The sequence below is a fragment of the Pan paniscus genome, chromosome 3 (assembly GCF_029289425.2).
Source record: "Pan paniscus chromosome 3, NHGRI_mPanPan1-v2.0_pri, whole genome shotgun sequence".
NCBI lineage: Eukaryota > Metazoa > Chordata > Mammalia > Primates > Hominidae > Pan > Pan paniscus.
This window is the reverse complement of record NC_073252.2, coordinates 180,328,652-180,346,839: the sequence shown is the minus strand read 5'-3', so window position 1 is coordinate 180,346,839 and position 18,188 is coordinate 180,328,652. Positions and strand designations below refer to the sequence as shown.

The 18,188-nt window shown below is 38.4% G+C and overlaps 1 protein-coding gene across 16 annotated transcripts in view; it reads right to left on the bottom strand.

The window, feature by feature from the left end:
- The window catches only part of TENM3 (teneurin transmembrane protein 3), a 2,735,422-nt gene that overhangs the window by 202,690 nt on the left and 2,514,544 nt on the right, over positions 1-18,188 (bottom strand). For all 16 annotated transcript variants that reach the window (XM_034959455.3, XM_063604002.1, XM_057302221.2 and 13 more), the window contains one exon: positions 1,243-1,480. In XM_034959455.3, coding sequence (XP_034815346.2) covers positions 1,243-1,480 — 238 coding nt within the window. The remainder of the gene's footprint in view (positions 1-1,242; positions 1,481-18,188) is intronic.

Sequence of the window (18,188 nt, the reverse complement as noted above, 5' to 3'; positions counted from 1 at the left end):
TCATTGTGAGACCCTTTCTTCACCCAGAAGCTAATTTAAATCCTAATGTTAACCGTAAGCTCTAGGGCAGGACATTTTGGGGGACAGTCTCTCAAGGCGTCAAGAGCTCTCTATTTTCTGGCTTTTCTATGGTGATAACTCTTTTTCTCCAAGCCTAACGGAAACCCTGGGGCAGAGAAGAAATAAAGAATAAGAGGAATGTTGGGGGAACCTCCCCGCAAAGCTGCCAACAGAAGACCAATAAGGTAAGACACCACTGTTGGTTGTGCAATACATAATTACAAGGAGACAGTGACTGTTAAGCTCCTGTCCAAAGAAAGAAGACGAAATTTTATATGCCAGGAGATCCTGAATAATGAAATGGATTAGCTCAAAACAGCTTTTGCTGATCATACTTTTGTATGAGCAGTTTACCACTTGTCAGCCAGCCTTTGCGAGAAGTCCTAACTTTGAACCTCAATGAAACACTATGCTATGTGTACAGAGAAGGACCATTAAACTGCTGAAGCCTCTAGAAGACTGAGAAGCTCATGGGCCATCATCTATGAATCAGGGCAAAATTGTTTTGTATAGTTGCAGACTACTAGTTGTACGGTTACAGTCAGAGGATGGAAGTTTCAGCGATGGAGATTTCAGTTCATTGTAGGGAAAAACTTCCTAATAGAACTGTGTCAGGATGAATGGATTGTCTTAGGAAATAATCCTGCAAGGAACTTTAGAGAGTAGGTCCTATCTCCCTCATACTGCAAGAAACTACAATATCCTTAACAAATTGTCATCTGACTTGTGCTTAAGTGTTATACCTGGGGCTCCACTATGAATATATGATGTAATGAACAAAATATAGTCTGAGAAAGTACAGAAGTCTAGAACCAAGAAGATGCCAGACATGTCCACTGAATCAAACTACATGCAACTGAGAATAACATTTTACATCTCTGTCCTTTTCGCCACATGCCTGATAATTTGTAGATAAGAAAAAAACAAACAGTGGTAAGGGAAAGTTTCACCGAAGTAATTTATTCTCATCTCTTGTAGGCAACAAACTCTGTGAATAGAATAGGCACGTTCACTGACCCAGCAACTAAAAAAATCACAACAGTCTGGAACTGCTTCTTAGAGAAGAAAAAAGAAAACACAACAACAAAACCCCAAAACACCACACCAGAATATGTAAGTATAGTAAATTGCTCCCGGTGAGAAAAGGGTTGGGTTAGCTTATTTTGAAATTTTAGATGTTACCTGCTTTCCAGTGGTACATTACTGCCAAGGACCCAGCTGTCCTGCAGCTGGACGGACTCGGGTGTGGTTTGCAGCTCGGCGGGCAAAGCAGCCGGCGGGGCCGGACTCTGGTTCCTTCTATTGGTCAGGGAGTTTCTGTTGAGAGAAGTGATGGATGGAGGATGCTGTGCAGAGTGCTGCTTATGGGAAGGCGGCAAGGGCTGCAGGGTAGACTGGCCTTGATTGTTTGCAGGTTGCTCTGAAAAAAAAAAAAAGAAAGAGAACTCATTATATACATATATGTATGTATATACACACTACCAATTTCTTGGGGATCCACTGCAGATGAATTAGAATTAAAAACTGCGTATAAATCCATAACCTAATAAATTTGCATATTATTCTATTAAGTGGGTGTTCAGTGACATTCTCCAAGAGCAAGTTTACCCTTGATACACGAAGTTCTAATTAATACACAACAGATGGCAAAATTGCTTTTGGTTTTAATTTGTTTCAGATTTTTTTTTTCATCTGGTTTTATTAACACCTACAGAAAACAGCATCTGACAGCTCCCCTAATGTGCCTTCAGATTTCAGCTTTTTTTAACAAACCAACCCTGAAATTAAATGGGTAATTTCAGTAGAACACAAAGGTTTTCAAAATGCATATAATCCCTATAATTATTTAATGGAGTTTTTTTAAGCTTTATTTAACTGCAATAAATTATTACAAGCTAGTTGCTAAACAGCAGTAGACTACTCTCGTTTAGTGCATTTCAAATAAGGCAGATCTGCACTATGATCTACTAATAGATGCTAAGTATTCTTTAGCAGAAGGTCACTCTGTGAAGCAGATGTTGTTTCATGGGTACTTAACAGACTGAATCACATCTGATTACAACGTCAGAAGACTCATATACTTAATGACCGTCACATCCATTAGAACACACACAGAACAGATTTTCCAATTTCACAGTATGCAGTGCAACTACATTCTGAAGTAAGTCATAGGTGACCAGATAGGCTCATGCTACTACGTCAGTGATACAAATATTTTTGTTTTAAACCAGAATCATAAAGAGTCTGACAACTTCAAAACATAAATACTGTGTTTTGAATGCTGGGTTGTAACTGCTAGAAAATTCCGTAAAGCTAATACGTCATAAGTTAAAATTCACAAATTAATGTAACATCTGAGACCTACTTTTCCATCTCATTACCTAGCTTTGGATGTGCTAGAATTTACGAAGACTACATTTTACCAAACAGATAGATGACTCTTTAATTTAATGCTAAACTGATTATGGTTCCACACACATAAGATGTCAATTTTGGACTAAATGCAGTTCAAAATGCAGTATAATTTTAAAGTGATGTATTAAATCATGCTATTAATATAAATGCACATATTAACAAAGAATAGGAAACACAAGTACTAGCTTCCATCTACGATGTGAACTCCAGCAGTGATTGTTAAGCCAAATAGCACAGTTTAACATTGTAATTCAGTTTGCATGAAATGAATACATAATATGTAATTGTTTTAATATATATTATCAAACCTCTTTACAGGGTACAATGATAAAAATAACTCCTCTCATAGCATATAACATCAGTAATATTACATGTTTCTAATGATCCCTAATATTCCATATCATATAATTTAACAATGAATAATTTCTCACTCTTGCAATGAGGGATAGAGATAATACCTAAATATATGAAAATATCGCTACTTCCTTGCAGTTTCTGATATGGGGGAATTTCAAAAATAGAAACTCTGTCTTCTTGAAATTTCCCATACCAGAAACTGCAGGAATCCTTCTTGGTTTATTGCTTTGGTGTTCATGAAAAATTATGATTGTCTAAATCTCAGACTGAAATACGCTTTTGAGGAAATGGCACATACAGTTGTCATTGTGTTAGAAAAAGAGAAACTAACAGTTTAAAATTCATGAAAGATTTATTATTCAGGTTTCATATAATTAATTAGAGCATCAGTGTATATGACTAGAATCTCTATGGATGTCTTTAAGGTACATTTCAAGAAATTGCTGATAGCATGACTGAACAAGCTATAGTTATGAGGGCCTAGACAAGGTTGGTGTCAATGGAATAGAAACAAAGAGAGAACAGGGAGAAATGTTTCCAAGGAAAAAGTAACAAGACTTTGCCTAAAAAGAAGCAGTGGTATGGGTCAGATGACTCCATGATGCCATGAAAGAATATTATATTATAGAGAAGAAATTACGTTAGATATTATACTATGTGAAGAGCAGAATATTAGAAGTTATAATAACAAATTTAAGCCCTGATTCTGTCAGACATCATGATAGCAAGCCTCAGTTTTCTCACCTGTAATGTGAGAAATACTATTGCCCCATCCAGGTCTTGGTGTAATTGTAAGGATTCAGTGAAATGCACCCACTCATTCATTTATTCATCACACACTTAGCCATTCATCCCAAGTACATTTTCTAGACTTGATGTTGCAGGAATCTGCTAAGCCAGTCACGGATGAAAGCTCTGTGTAAATGGTAAAATAAAGCATTATGGACAAGAACACTGTTACTGAAAGAGAAATGATTTTAAGATCCATTATCATCATGTTTCAATATGTTGAATTTAGAATTCTTATTCCTAAATAAAAACGTAACCATTGGGAAAACTTCCATTAAGGTTTCAAAAATGAGCAGCTGCGGCTTTCCTTAGGTACACGTCTTCATTTTGTAAGTGTCTGCTGAGAACTTACAGCGTACAAGACACCACACGAGGATTCATGCTCTTGCCAATGGTCTGCCCAGGCTAGTGCAGCAGTGTGCTGTTTACTGGAACCTCCTGAATTGACAACACAATCAGGAGGCCTACCAATAAAACAAATCCAGCTGATGAAAGCTAGGTTCAATCTAAAATTTGGTGGAACAGAATACATGCAAAGTCTGAATGATATAGGGTGGATGGCCGGAAATTTAAAAAAAAATTTTTAATTGTTTTTTGAGACAGGGTCTCGCTCTGTTGCCCAGGCTGGGGTGCAGTGGCACAATCACAGCTCACTGCAGCCTTGACCTCCCAGGCTCAAGGAAATCAATCCCACCTCAGCCTCCTGAGTAGCTGGGATCACAGGCATGAGCCACCTCACTGGCTAATTTTTAAATTTTTTGTAGAGACAAGGTCTCACTATGTTGCCCAGACTGGTCTCGAACTCCAGAGCTCAAGTGAGCCTCCAGCCTTGGCCTCTGAAGGTGCTGGGATTACAGGCATGAGCCACTGTGCCTGGCCTGGACAGAAATTTAAATTCTGCACCAGACCACAAACAGGAGCAAAATCCGAGGATTCAGTTAGGGTCCATGCTAGCTCTACAGATTTGGGCTTACAAAACATGAGAAGTGGCTGGAGCATGTATTTATCCGTACCAATTTACTCAAGATAGAATCAGTATATAAAGTATAACAAGATAAAGTTCAACACTGCCAAAAATAAAGATAGAATACAAGAAAAATAAAAGTGTGAAACAAAAGCTAAAGCCAGATTTAAGGTTGGTGGACAAAATACCTACTGTATAGTACTATACATTTTTAAAGAGGAACACAAATCTGGCTTTAAATAATCTACTTGTCAACACAAAGAGGGAAACATAATCAGTTGCATGATTTAGAGTATTTTTAAGATCGAAAGGTTGCTTATGAAAAACATTACTATTTTTCATTTTATTTCTGTTACTGAAAATAGAGATAACATTTCTTTTTAAGTTTTTTTTTTCTTCCTCCGAGACAAGGTCTTGCTCTGTTCTCTGGGCTGGAGTGCAGTGGTATGACTACAGCTCACTGCAGCGTCTACCTCCCATGCTCAAGTGATCCTCCTGCCTCAGCCTCTCAAGTAGCTGAAGCTACAGGCATGTGCCACCACGCCCGGCTAATTTTTTTAAAATATAATTTTGTCGAGATGGGGTTTCCCTATGTTGCCTAGGCCAGTCTTGAACTCCTGGGCTCAAGCGATCCTCCCGCGGAGGCCTCCCAAAGTACTGAGACTGCAGGTGTAAGGATCTGTACCTGGCTCTTTTTAAGTCTTCGCATAAAGAACAATTGAATACCCAGGGAAATTTTTGTGGCCAAGCTTCAAAATGGACACAAGGAAAAAGGACAGGGTCTAGACTTGGAGACTATAAAAGTGTTTAAGGATCTAACACAGCTGGGCAGATCCGCGCAAGAACAACCAGAACAGCCACTGCAGCCTTTCACTTTAGACAAATTCACAGATACACAGATTGATAAAAAAGTTCTGGATATAATGACTTTGAGTGAGTTACAGATGGGACAATCAGACCTCACATAGTCACCAGGTTTAATGTTACTGCAACATACCTCTGAACATGTCGATTTACTCCTAGAAAACTCTAAATGGCTTTCTAGTGCCTATCAAACTTGAAATGAACTCTAAAGGTGAATGTTATATTTGGTCACAGATACCCCAAAATGTATTCTTGCAAGCTCTCCCTCATGTGTCCTCTTCGCATATTCCTTGCTCTAGCCACGCTTGTTGTAGCCACTCCATGCCTTACACCCTTCTACTTAGGCAGAGTTGCTTCTCTCTGGAAAGACATTTTCCTCCATCTTTCTATCTCCAAATCCAAATTACTTTAAGATCTAAAAAAGGTGATGCCACCTCTGTTTTCTCCAGGTAAAAATCCTTGATCTTTCCTCGGAGTCACCTTATTGTATCTGTCCCTTTTTCATGGCTCTATTCGCGTTCCCCTCTGTGCTGGAGTTAAGGTTGTAGGGCTCATGTCCCCTGCTCAGCTCCCTACGGGCAGGATTCACATGCGATTCACCTTTGAGCTCTATGGACCTCACAAGGGCAGACACTCAATAAATACTTGTTGAATGAATGACTATTTGTGAAGAATTCAATGAGAGAGTGTGGAAGTAGTAAAAAGTTGAGCTTGTCCATACTGCCTTTAACTATAAGGTAATTTGCAAATATGTTGTATTTCCCCAACTTAACTCTTAGATCCTGAAAGGCAAGGATTCTAACTCAAATTTTTTTGGATTTTCTGGTACTTTCACTAAGCATGTACTTCAAGGACTCCCAAAAATGTGCTGATTGATTGATGACATTTATATAATAGCACCTTGTGGGGTCATCTCATTCAAGCAAGGAACCATGCCACTCACCCCAAAGACTGGAGTTTAGGAATATTTCTTTGAAAATGTTCTGATATTTAAAATCTACCTTTAAAGATATGTGAATAATATAAAGATCATATAAAATATATAATATATAAAATGAAAGCTATAAAATAATATTTAAAAATTATAAATTATATTTTACCAAACACAGTATGTTTTCCTTTTATTAATATTTTAAAGCTTATGATTAGCAATGCTTTTAGATATTTTAGAAAAGGTATCAATTATTTTTTCAAAATATTCCTCTGTATCTTTCTGAAAATTAAATTATCGGTACCATGGTTATGAGAAATTATGCATCATACCCAAACAGCGTCTTTATTAAATTTACTCTCTTTCCACGTGCCTTTCCTTTATCAAGGTCCCACTGCTCATATAACTTCAATGAAAGCCTAACAGTTGCATGTTTTTATTCAATATGTTGAATGAAATTAATATCAGATGTTTTTTAAAACTCACATTAATCATAGAGATTAGATAATAAAGACTGCAGTCACCCTGCTCCTCCCTTAGCTCTTCAACAGCGTCATTTAAGGCAGTCTGTTCCCATGTTAGACCTGCTGGCATGGGTTAAGAACATGGATCATGGTGTACACTGAATAAAGTATGTTGACTATTATACCAGGAAAATGCTACGAGCTATTGGATAGAGGGTAGATTACAGTGTAAGCAGCTTACCGGCCCCCAGTTCCAAGCAAATGTAAGGCCTATTCATGGAACTCTGCATGGAGAAGAAGAGAAACTGCTGGTGACTTTCCCTAGATAGCAACTCTGTTATTAAGAATCAGCATGGTGAGAGGCGCCATTGAGACACATGACAATGAATGTGGGATATTTACTTTCCATGTGATATTTTCTTGCATAAATTACTTAATCTCTCTGAGCCTCACTTATTTGATAATGCTTGTTTAAAGGAGCTAAAAACACACAGTGCCTGACATAAAAGTTAAGTGCCAAGAAGAGGGAAGAGACTGGGTGCACTGGCTTACACCTGTAATCCCAACACTTTGGGAGGCTGAGCTGGGCAGATCATGAGGTCAGGAGTTCGAGACCAGCCTGGCCAACATGGTGAAACCCCACCTCTACTGAATACAAAAATTAGCTGGGCGTGGTGGCACGTGCCTGTAATCCTAGCTACTTGGGAGGCTGAGGCAGGAGAATTGCATGAACCCAGGAGGCGGAGGTTGCAGTGAGCTGAGATCACGCCACTGCACTCCAGTCTGGGCAACAGAGCAAGACTCCATCTCGGGAACACACACACACACACACACCAAAACAAAAAACAGGGAAGAAATAAAGGGCAGAAGATCATGAGGAAAAACAAAGTAACAGAAGAGCCTTGTCAGCAACTAATAGCACCATCACCAGAAGTGAGAACACACAAGCAAATACGCCTGGAGAGGAAATGTGTTCGCTTTATTGATTTATTTACAGACAGGTCTTGCTGTGTTGCCCAGGCTGAAGTGCAGTGGTGTGATCAGAGCTCACCACAGCTTCAGACTTCTGGGCTCAACTGGTCCTCCTGCCTCAGCTTCCTGAGTACCTGGGACAGGTGTGTGCCACCATGCCCAGCTAATTTTTAAATTTTTTGTAGAGACAAAAAAGTGTTTGCTTTAACAGGTAGAAAAAATACGATCAGAAATGTCATAGGGCCAGGCTCAGTGGTTCACGCCTGTAATCCTATCACTTGGGGAGGTTGAGGCAGGAAGACTGTGTGAGTCCAGACCAGATTGAGCAACATAGCAAGACCTTGCCTCTAAAAAAAATAAAAATCAAAAATATGCAAAAAGGAAATGTCATAAGAACAGAAAACAAACTAACCTCTTGCCGGTTCTCACACAGGAAGGAATTTGATCTCATAGTCATGAAGTTCGGCCTAGTCACCTTTTCCTAGCTAGTATGGCCACAGGATCATGCCATGAAGAAACAAAACAAAACAATGCATATCTGGGCTTATTTGCTGGCTTCATTTTTTTTTTTTTTAGACTAAAAGCTACTGCTGGCAGCTCCCAGGCTGCTATGTGCAACTCAGCTCCAGCTCCTCCCTGGTTTACAGCCTTGGGCTGTGGTCTTCAGGGAGCAGAGTGGAAATGGACTTTGAGACAGGAAAACTGGGGAAGAAAATAATACCTGCTGTGAGATGAAAATATCTTGGTGTGAGTGTATGTCTGCATTTGTATGTGTGTGCTCGGTTCATGTGGCAGGAAGTAAAAGGTGAGTGTGAGATGAGAGGAAAGGAGGAGAGTGGGCTGGCATTCGCTTTCAGCAGGTGTGCACAGTTGGAAAGGTGTCACTGCAGCGACTCCAACTGCTCTGTCCCACCCACTTCCTTCACCCTGTTCTCCTTCCCCTCCTTCCCTGGATCTCCATGTGGCCTGGCTACACATGTCCCCAGGGAACAAATACCCTAATCTGGAAGGGAGATAGAAGCTAAGGGCAGACAGCTGTGTTGCTTCAGAATAAGAGTAGTTTGAGTAAAGTCAGTCATCAAAAGACAAATGGAGTCAGGAAGGGATGGAGAAAGGAAGATGGAGGGACAGAAGAAGAAAGGACAGACAGGGACAGGCAGAAACTGGGTGGAGGTGGAGACAGACAGACAGACAGACAGACAGAGAGAGACAGAAACAGTTTTAATTTCACAAAACTGTGAGAGAATCTGAGAAGCACCGTTACACAAAACACCTCCTGGGTATTCATTCATCAGCATGTGGCTTCCTTACTCCTGAATAATAATGATAGCAAGTGGAATAAATGAAAACGCTCTGGCCTTAGCCCTCTTAAGAGCTTACAATATGATACACATATTGTTTTATATAGCAAGGGAGTTGTCAGGTAATCTAGGTTGCCACATTGCCTAAAACAGAAAGTACACTGGACTCTCAAAGAAAAAAAGAGAATGTGAAGATTTAGATTCAGTCTTTGATTATTTCTTCTAATGCTCAAAGAATGACCCTAAAGCTACTAAACCAAATTCTGTCAGTTCCTTTTCAATTGTTGAACTTGACGAACATTTAAAAGAAGCCAAACATATTTATGGATGATTTGCAAAGGATGGAATTAAAGTCTTCATTTCTGTGTCCTAAAATTCGTTTTCACCTCACTTCCTGGCTATATCTTTACTTTCTCTTGTCTCAAACAAAACTTAAGTCTTCTTCAAAATCGACCTCTTTCTTAAAAACAAGTCATCAAAACAAATTGTATAAAACGTTTTGTTTTTGTATATTTTACTATCGTATGATTTTTTTTTGACACAGTCTTGCTCTGTGGCCCAGGCTGGAGTGCAGTGGCACAATCTCAGCTCACTGCAACCTCCGTCAAGTGATTCTCCTGCCTCAGCCTCCCAAGTAGTTGAGATTACAGGTGTGCGCCAACACGCCCAGTGAATTTTTTATATTTTTAGTAGAAACGGGGTTTCATCATGCTGGCCTGGTTGGTCTTGAACTCCTCACCTCAGGTGATCCACCCACCTTGGCCTCCCAAAGCGCTAGGATTACAGGTGTGGGCCACCATGCCCAGCTCCATCATGTGAATTTTAACTACAGTGGCCAGAGCCTCAAGTGGATCTTCCAAGTGTACAAGGACAAAACGAGAGTTAGTTTTTGATTTTGAAAATACCAATCTAATTCTTGGTGTAGCTTAATCTCTTATTTCATTATCGACTAACTCTGTGGCTTTCCAGAAATTGCTTCTCCTTGATTTTCTAAAGTTAGGTAACTTCAGGTAACAACACTTCCCTGATCTGGTTACATTTCAGGAGCTATTAGAAAGGTGGTATTATAATCCATTCCTTTAAAAATAAATCTGTTGTAGATGTAAAAAAAAAAAAAAAAAAAAAAAGAAAAGGTGGTATTATAAATTCAACATTTTTATGACACTGAAAACAGTAAATTACCATTAAAATGCCTCTTTTGTCCAGAAAATCTCACACACATTGCAGACATTTAGTAGTCATTATTTCCCTCTGAAGGAAAAAAATTAGTTGGCAATAATTTTTCTTATAAATGGAGAAAATTTGAGTTAAAGAAATAGGTGCTTATACTCATATCACAAAGTCTGTGAAGCTCATCGGAAAACAAAAACAGATATTCAGGGGTTTTCTTTTCCTTTCGTTTTCCACTCCAGCCCCTCAAATATTCTATTAATAATATAACCACCTAAAATGGCATAATAAAAATTGGAAAAGAAAGACCTCATTTTACTCAGAAAATCACTTTCACATAAACCAGTTCCTGTAGTTCATTATTTTTTCTAGAATTCTCACACAAGCCCAGTGTTTCAAAGTGAGTTTGCCATTTAAATACCTCTGTAAGCCCTTGGTTAAAATACAGTACTGTGTAAAAATTTTCACCACTGTAAATATCTGTCAGATAGTTGCCTGTAAATCAAATGAAATTTCAAAATGTGTTTTGAACATCGTTAAGATGCAATATAAGTAAACACTATTGTTCTTAAGACCTTCATCATCAATTGATTGCAAAACTATTTATAAAAAGACACTGAGTATGAAATGCCCTGGTGATAAATAAAAGGATATAAAAGAAAGACATAAACTGCCTAGAAGGTATTACTCAGATGAACACCGATGAACTGATTCACTGTACTTACTGGGTTAGTGAGAATTTGGTTTAGTATCTTTAGGGTCATGCTTTGAGGATTAGAAGAAATAATCAAAGTCTGAATCTAAATCTTGACGTTCTCTCTCTCTCTTTTTTTTAGATTCTACTGTACTTTCTATTTCAGACAATGCGGCAACCTAGATTACCTAACTGCCAACTTCCTTGCTATATAAAACACCTAGAATTGTTGGGTTAAATATACTACCTTTTGGATGAATTCATTTAGCATCTCTTGAGTGTTTACTTTATGCCAGGCTCTGTTCTAGGCACTGAAGTTATATCCATGAACAAAAAGCCAACAGTCTCAGCCTGCCTGTGGAACTTACACTTTGGGTTAATTAACTGAATTGGAAAGAAAGAATAAGCCAAAAGCAGAGGGAAGAGAAAAAACGTAAAGTGCAGGTAAGCTGGCATAGCTTTCCTGAGGAGGTCTGCCAGTTTCTGTAATCTTTTTCTTTTCTCTGGTTGTTTTTTTTTGTTTGTTTTTTTATTTTTTTTGAGACGGAGTCTCGCTCTGTCTCCAGGCTGGAGTGCAGTGGTGCAATCTCAGCTGACTGCAACCTCCGCCTCCCAGGTTCAAGTGATTCTCCTGCCCCCCGAGTAGCTGGGAATACAAGTGTGCGCCACCACGCCCAGCTAAGTTTTGTATTTTTAGAGATGGGGTTTCACCATGTTGGCCAGGATGGTCTTGATCTCTTCATCTCGTGATCCACCTGCCTCAGCCCCCCAGAGTGTTGGGATTATAGGCGTGAGCCATTGCGCCTGGCCCACCTTTTTCTTTTTCTTTTCTTTTTTTTTTTTTTTTGAGACAGGGTCTCGCTCTATTGCTGGGCATGTGCCACCAAACCTGGATAATTTTTGTATTGTTTGTAGACACAGGTTTTCACTATGTTGCCCAGGCTGATCTAGAACTCCTGGGCTCAAGTGTTCCTCCCACCTCAGCCTCCCAAAGTGCTGGGATTACAGGCGTGAATCAACATGCCCAGCCCTCTGTAACCTTTTTAATGAACAAGGAGAAGACTAGGTAAGTCTCAACTGTTACTGAGACTCCTAGATAATGCCTGGACCCTTGAAGTGTCACACCCTCATTCAAAGAGGAAACTTTAAAAATTTTCTCACTGCAAAGGGAACAATAAGAAATCTCCTATGTTGTCTTAAACAACTTGTTTTTTCCTGATAGGAAAATTTTACCCACTAGCCTGGGCCTCCCTGGGATTGGAATATTAGATTGAAACTTAAACTATCATTATGGTTCTGGAACCCAAAGCCAAGAAATTAATATTAAAAGTGGTCTTGGGTCAGCAATGCTTCTGCCTGAGGCACCTGGCAGAAGCAAATCAAATGTTTTTTGTTTTTGTTTTTGTTTGAGACAGAGTCTTGCTTGGTTGCCCAGGCTGGTGTGCAGTGGTGCGATCTCGGCTCACTGAAACCTCCTTCTGCCTCCCGGGTACAAGCGATTCTCCTGCCTCAGCCTCCCAAGTAGCTGTGATTACAGGCGCACACCACCAAGCCCAGCTAATTTTTTGTATTTTTTAGTAGAGATGGGGTTTCACCATGTTGGCCAGGCTGGTCTCAAATTCCTGACCTCAAGTGATCTGCCCACCTCGGCCTCCCAAAGTGCTGGGATTACAGGCGTGAGCCACTGCGCCCGGCCGCAAACCGTTTTTAAAAGAATATACTCTCAAACCAAGTCACAAAGGATTTCTAAGACCGAACCTTGCTTTCAGTGAGTTCACAAACTACAAAATTTAAGAGGAAACAATCTACCTTCAGCTACAGTCTACAGACAAAACAAAAAGCAGCAATTTATCTTCCCCAAACTTGGGGTAAGTGTATCTGTCAGATAAAATTGTAAGCATGTTCAGAATGATTAAGGACCAAAAAAAAAAAAAAAAATTAAAAACCTAAGAATTAGACACTATGAAAAAATAAGAGGCGATTTTGACAAAAGTAGAATGTCTGTACATAGGAAAAATGTAGTCATTGAAATTAAAATCTCATTGGATTGTTTAAATGGTATAGTAGACACAATTATAGAGAGTACCATTAAATTGGAAAACAGATCTGAGAAAATCATTCAGATAGTACCAGAAAGATAAAGGGTGCTTACATATACATGAGTACTTCAAATTAAAAAAAAAATAGAATAAAAAAGCTCAATATACATCCAGTAGCAGTTCTAGAAGGCAAGAATAGAGCTTTCTTTGGAGCTCCTAAAAACAGCTTTCTCCAAAGCTCCTAATACCATGCTTATGATTGTGAAATTAAACAGAATATATATTTATTCATGTCTTTCTCATTTAGTATGAATGGTCTCTGCTATTCTCTTCTGGTTACTGGATAGCAGAATTTCTGGTTATCTTCTATTTAAAAAGCAACTTCTCTTGAGTGGCAGTAACTTCTCTTCAAAGATATTGTTCTGGCTTCAATGGTTGCTGCTCCAAAGTGTGCAGTTAATCTAAATGTCAAGCACTCTGAACTATTTCAGTGGGTGAAAACAAGTGTACATGGCTAGCTTTTGATAATTAAAGTAGTTTATCTTGTCAATCATAATGCCTCAGACACATTTTTGCTATGAAATTCTTAGTTTTGCATAATCATTTCTAACAGAAACATACATAAACATATCTTTTATACATGCATAAAAAACTGGATAAAAATACCTTTAAAATGTCTCAGTGTATGTTTCAGGATATTCTTCTACCCATTTTAAAATATTTTACCTGAGAGAGTAAGCAAAAAAGGAAGAAGCTGTCCCAATCTTGACAATAAAGAACTGACATAAATCAATCAACGCTTTTCTCTCCCCTTATTACCTTATTATGAGCATTTCGTTTTAGTGAAATTAAATTTTATTGACTTTAAATGGAGTATATATGATATGATATAAATAAAACACGTATTTGTAATATAGATAAGGACAGGGTGGAAGGCAAATAAAGCTACATTATTGTGACAGGTGGCTTATAAAGAGTAAGGAAAGCAAATCACATAGTTCAAACAATGCAGAATTTGCTATGCTTTTCAGATAACATATCACAAATAAAATGTCTAGTATAGAAGAGTACTACAAAAGGAAACAGGAGACACAGGACTGAGCACTTACTCTAACTAAACCTAACTATATAAATCAATTAACTTCTGAGGGGAGAGCAGGATTGGAGTCATGCAATGAAGTCTGAAGTTTTTCAATTTTAAAATTCCCCTTATTTTAGGTAATACATTATAAAATCTTAAAATATATTAGCTTATGTTATGGGTATTTGAAATTTAAAGTAATTAAAAACCATATCATACCATCTTAAGTTATACATATAAAACATTTAAGGGATTGATAGTACCAAAAATTTTACTTCAAGTATTATGAAAACTTCACTGTAGTAACTCAAGTCATAAAATACCCTACCATACTATCTTATATTAAAGACATTAAAAATAATACCTTTATTTTAAAAATAAACTTATCCATATTATCTTGTATTATAACTATTAACATCTTAAGGTACATATAATGAAAATTACTTTATATCCAATTTAAATTTATTTCAGATTTTAATGTAAAAAATTTTTAAACAAATTGTAAAAATAACTATGTAAGAGGCTAGGATGCATCTTTCAAGCTTAAAAGAAAACCAGGCCAGATGTAGTGGCCCATATCAGTAATCCCAGAACTTTGGCAGGCCGAGGTGGGCAGATCACTTGAGACCACGATTTCAAGACCAGCCTGGGCAACATGACAAAATCCATCTCTACAAAAAAAATTTTTTTGAGGCGAAGTCTCACTCTGTCACCAGGCTGAAGTGCAGTGGTGCGATGTTGGCTCACTGCAACCTCTGTCTCCCGGGTTCAAGCAATTCTCTTGCCTCAGCCTCCCCAGTAGCTGGGTCTATTTTTGTATTTTTAGCCCAGCCAATTTTTGTATTTTTAGTAGAGAGGGGGTTTCACCATGTTGGTCTTGAACTCCTGACCTCAGGTGATCCGCCTGCCTCAGCCTCCCAAAGTGCTGGGATTACAGGTGTCAGCCACTGCACCTGGCCATCTACAAAAAAATGTGAAAATTAATGGGGCCATGGTGGTATGTGCCTGTAGTTCCAACTATTAATACTTGGGAGGCTGAGATGGGAGGATCACTTGAGCCCAGGAGGTTGAGGCTACAGTGAGCCATGATCATGCCACTGTGCTTCAGCCTGGGCAACAGAGTGAGACTGTGTCTCTTAAAAAAAAATTTTAAAAGAAAACTGATCTGTTTTATAAAAGTTATGAAGACAATTATAATACATTTTAAAAATTATTTTTAGCAAAAAGATTCAGTCTGCTTTGAGCTTTTTTTCTGATTCTTCTTTCTTAAATATTTCAGCAACTATAGGAAAAACAAATAATTGAAGAGCACACAGATAAAGTTCCCAATGACGCTACTGATCTTGCTTCTCAAAAATATATTAATTTTGCAGTTATTTTTTTCTAGCATATTATTTGATATCTTATTTCTTACCTGTAGTTTATTGAGTCCCTACTGTCTTTTAATGTTTTACATCAAAGTCAAATCAAATATTCATTTAAGTGTCCTTCCAGTCATAGTATGACATCTAGGCAGAGATATGTATTATCATGAACATGAAATATGTAGATGCAATGAACTTCAGTGGAACCCAGCGTTATCCTTTCTATTCTTGGCATGTGCAATGAGAGTGATCTGTTAAGTGGAAACCATGTAATGATCATTCTTGATTAAAAGGAAAATAGAATCATAGATGACGTTACCATAGACGTGTATTTGCTGAATTCCCTTCTCTGTCATTAACAATTTGGGGGTATGTTTTTTGTGTGTATACAACACTAAAAGCCTCTTCCCAATACATGCTTTTATGCTGCTTTGACTGAGCACCTATGAAAGGCAGGATGGTACACTGAAAAGAATACTGAATATGGGAGATATGAGGGCCAACATCAAAGTAAGATCATGTATATGACAATGCCCCATGAATGGCAAGTACTATAAATGTAAGGTCCTATAATTGTTTGGGAAATTAATAATCTGTATTTTCTAAGGCTTTTTTGTGCCTCTAAGAGAGAGGGTCTTGCTCTGTTGCCCAGGCTGGAGTGCAGTACTGTGATCATAGCTCACTGCAACCTCGAACTCTTGGGCTCAAGGAATCCTCCCACCTCACCATCCTGAGTAGCGGGTACTACAAGCATGCAGCACCATCCTCAGCTAATTTGTTAAAATGTTTTGTAGAGGTGGGGGTCTTGCTATATTGCCAAACATGGTCTCACATTTGTGGTCTCAAGTGATCCTCCCACCTTGGCCTCCCAAAGCACTGGGATTACAGGCGTGAGCCACTGTGCCCAGCCTGTTGTGCCTTTTAAAATAGTAGTAAACATGATATATTGAGATTGGAAGCCTGCATCTTTCTTCAAGATGCTCACTGCCACTAGGAACCTTCCTCTCAACATAAAGGTTCAAAAAGAAGCAGTAACTAAGATAGTCTTTCATGGATCTTATGAGCTTTCATTTCATGAGTCTACAAATAGTTTGGTGCCAGTTTGTTAAAATTGTCCATAGAAGAGATGAATGAGCACTGGATATATCATGAAGAGAATAGAGATGTGACGTACTGGTCTGCTCAAGCTTCCATAACAAAATGCCATAGACTGGGTGGCTTAAATAATAGACATGATTTTCTCACAGTTCTAGAGACCAGAAGTCACAGATCAAGGTCTGGCAGGGTTGGTTGGTTTCTGGTGACAGTTCTCTTCCTGGCTTGCAGATGGCTGTTTTCTTGCTGAGCGAGGCAGACAGCAGGGGAGCAATGCAGGAGAGCAAAGCCCTCTGGTGTCTCTTCTTATAAGGATGCTGATGCGGCAGAATCAGGGCTACACCCTGATGACCTCGTTTAACCTTAATTACTTCCTTAGAGGCCCTAGCTCCAATAGTCACATAGGGGATTACAGTGTCAACATTTGAATTTTGGGGGACACAAACATTTAGCCCATAACATCTGGTTTCCTGTCCCAAATGGGACAGTTTAAGCTCCCTGTCCCAAACTTAGTAACTATATCATCAATTTCCTATTGTAAATACTCCAATTCCTCACCTGTAAAATGGGGTAATAATCAATCTTACAAGGAAATGTTGTGAGAATTAAAAGAGATAATGTATATTAAAGTATTTTTATAAACTGTGAAGTGTTATTTTAGTGGAAGGAGTTAATTTCCAGGCTTTTCTCAATTATTCAAACAAAGTAATAAATGTTTTTGCCGTATTTCTTTTAGGAAAAAAAGATGTTTACGTGGTAGTATATCCATAAGATAATTTCTTTCTATGGGGAGGTCTTTACAAGCATTCTGTTTTCATTTCTAAATTTATAAAGGCAAATATACAGCTGGGCGCGGTGGCTCACGCCTGTAATCCCTGCACTTTGGGAGGCCGAGGTGGGTGGATTGCCTGAGGTCAGGAGATCGAGACCGGCCTGAACAGCATGATGAAACCCTGTCTCTACTAAAAATACAAAAAAATTAGCCAGGCATGGTGGCAGGTGCCTGTAATCCCAGGTGCTTGGGAGGCTGAGGCAGGAGAATCACTTGAACCAGGGAAGTAGAGGTTGCAGTGAGCCGAGATGGCACCACTGCACTCCAGCCTGGGTGACAGAGTAATACTCCGTCTCAAAAAAAGAAAAAAAGGCAAAGAAACACCTAATTATGTTTCCAAAATATCTATTAATATCATTTATTTAGAGTGTTTGCTTAAGACAAATCACTGGCATAAAAGATGGAAAAATGTACATTATTACAGAAATAATTCCTTGTGTATGCAGAGTGTATTGACTAAAATTTGCTTCAACTCTGTGTACTGAACTCATACTTTTAAATACTGCTTTTGCAGTCTCTGCATTTAAAGCAACACACTAGAAAATCATGCTCCCACCAAAACATGTAAAAATGTAAAGATGAACAAAACAACTTTATGTTTTATGGCATTTACTTCAAAAATCTGATTAAGATAGATGTCTTTAGCTCATAATTCTTCAATGTCACGTTGTCATAGTTCCCATCAGCAAGATGTTTTAAAGGCTTTCGATTAATATTGCATGCCAGAACTGAAATTACATCCTTTGTCGTTTAGTTCTTAATGGTGCAAGTGATATCTATCAAGTACTGTTTTATG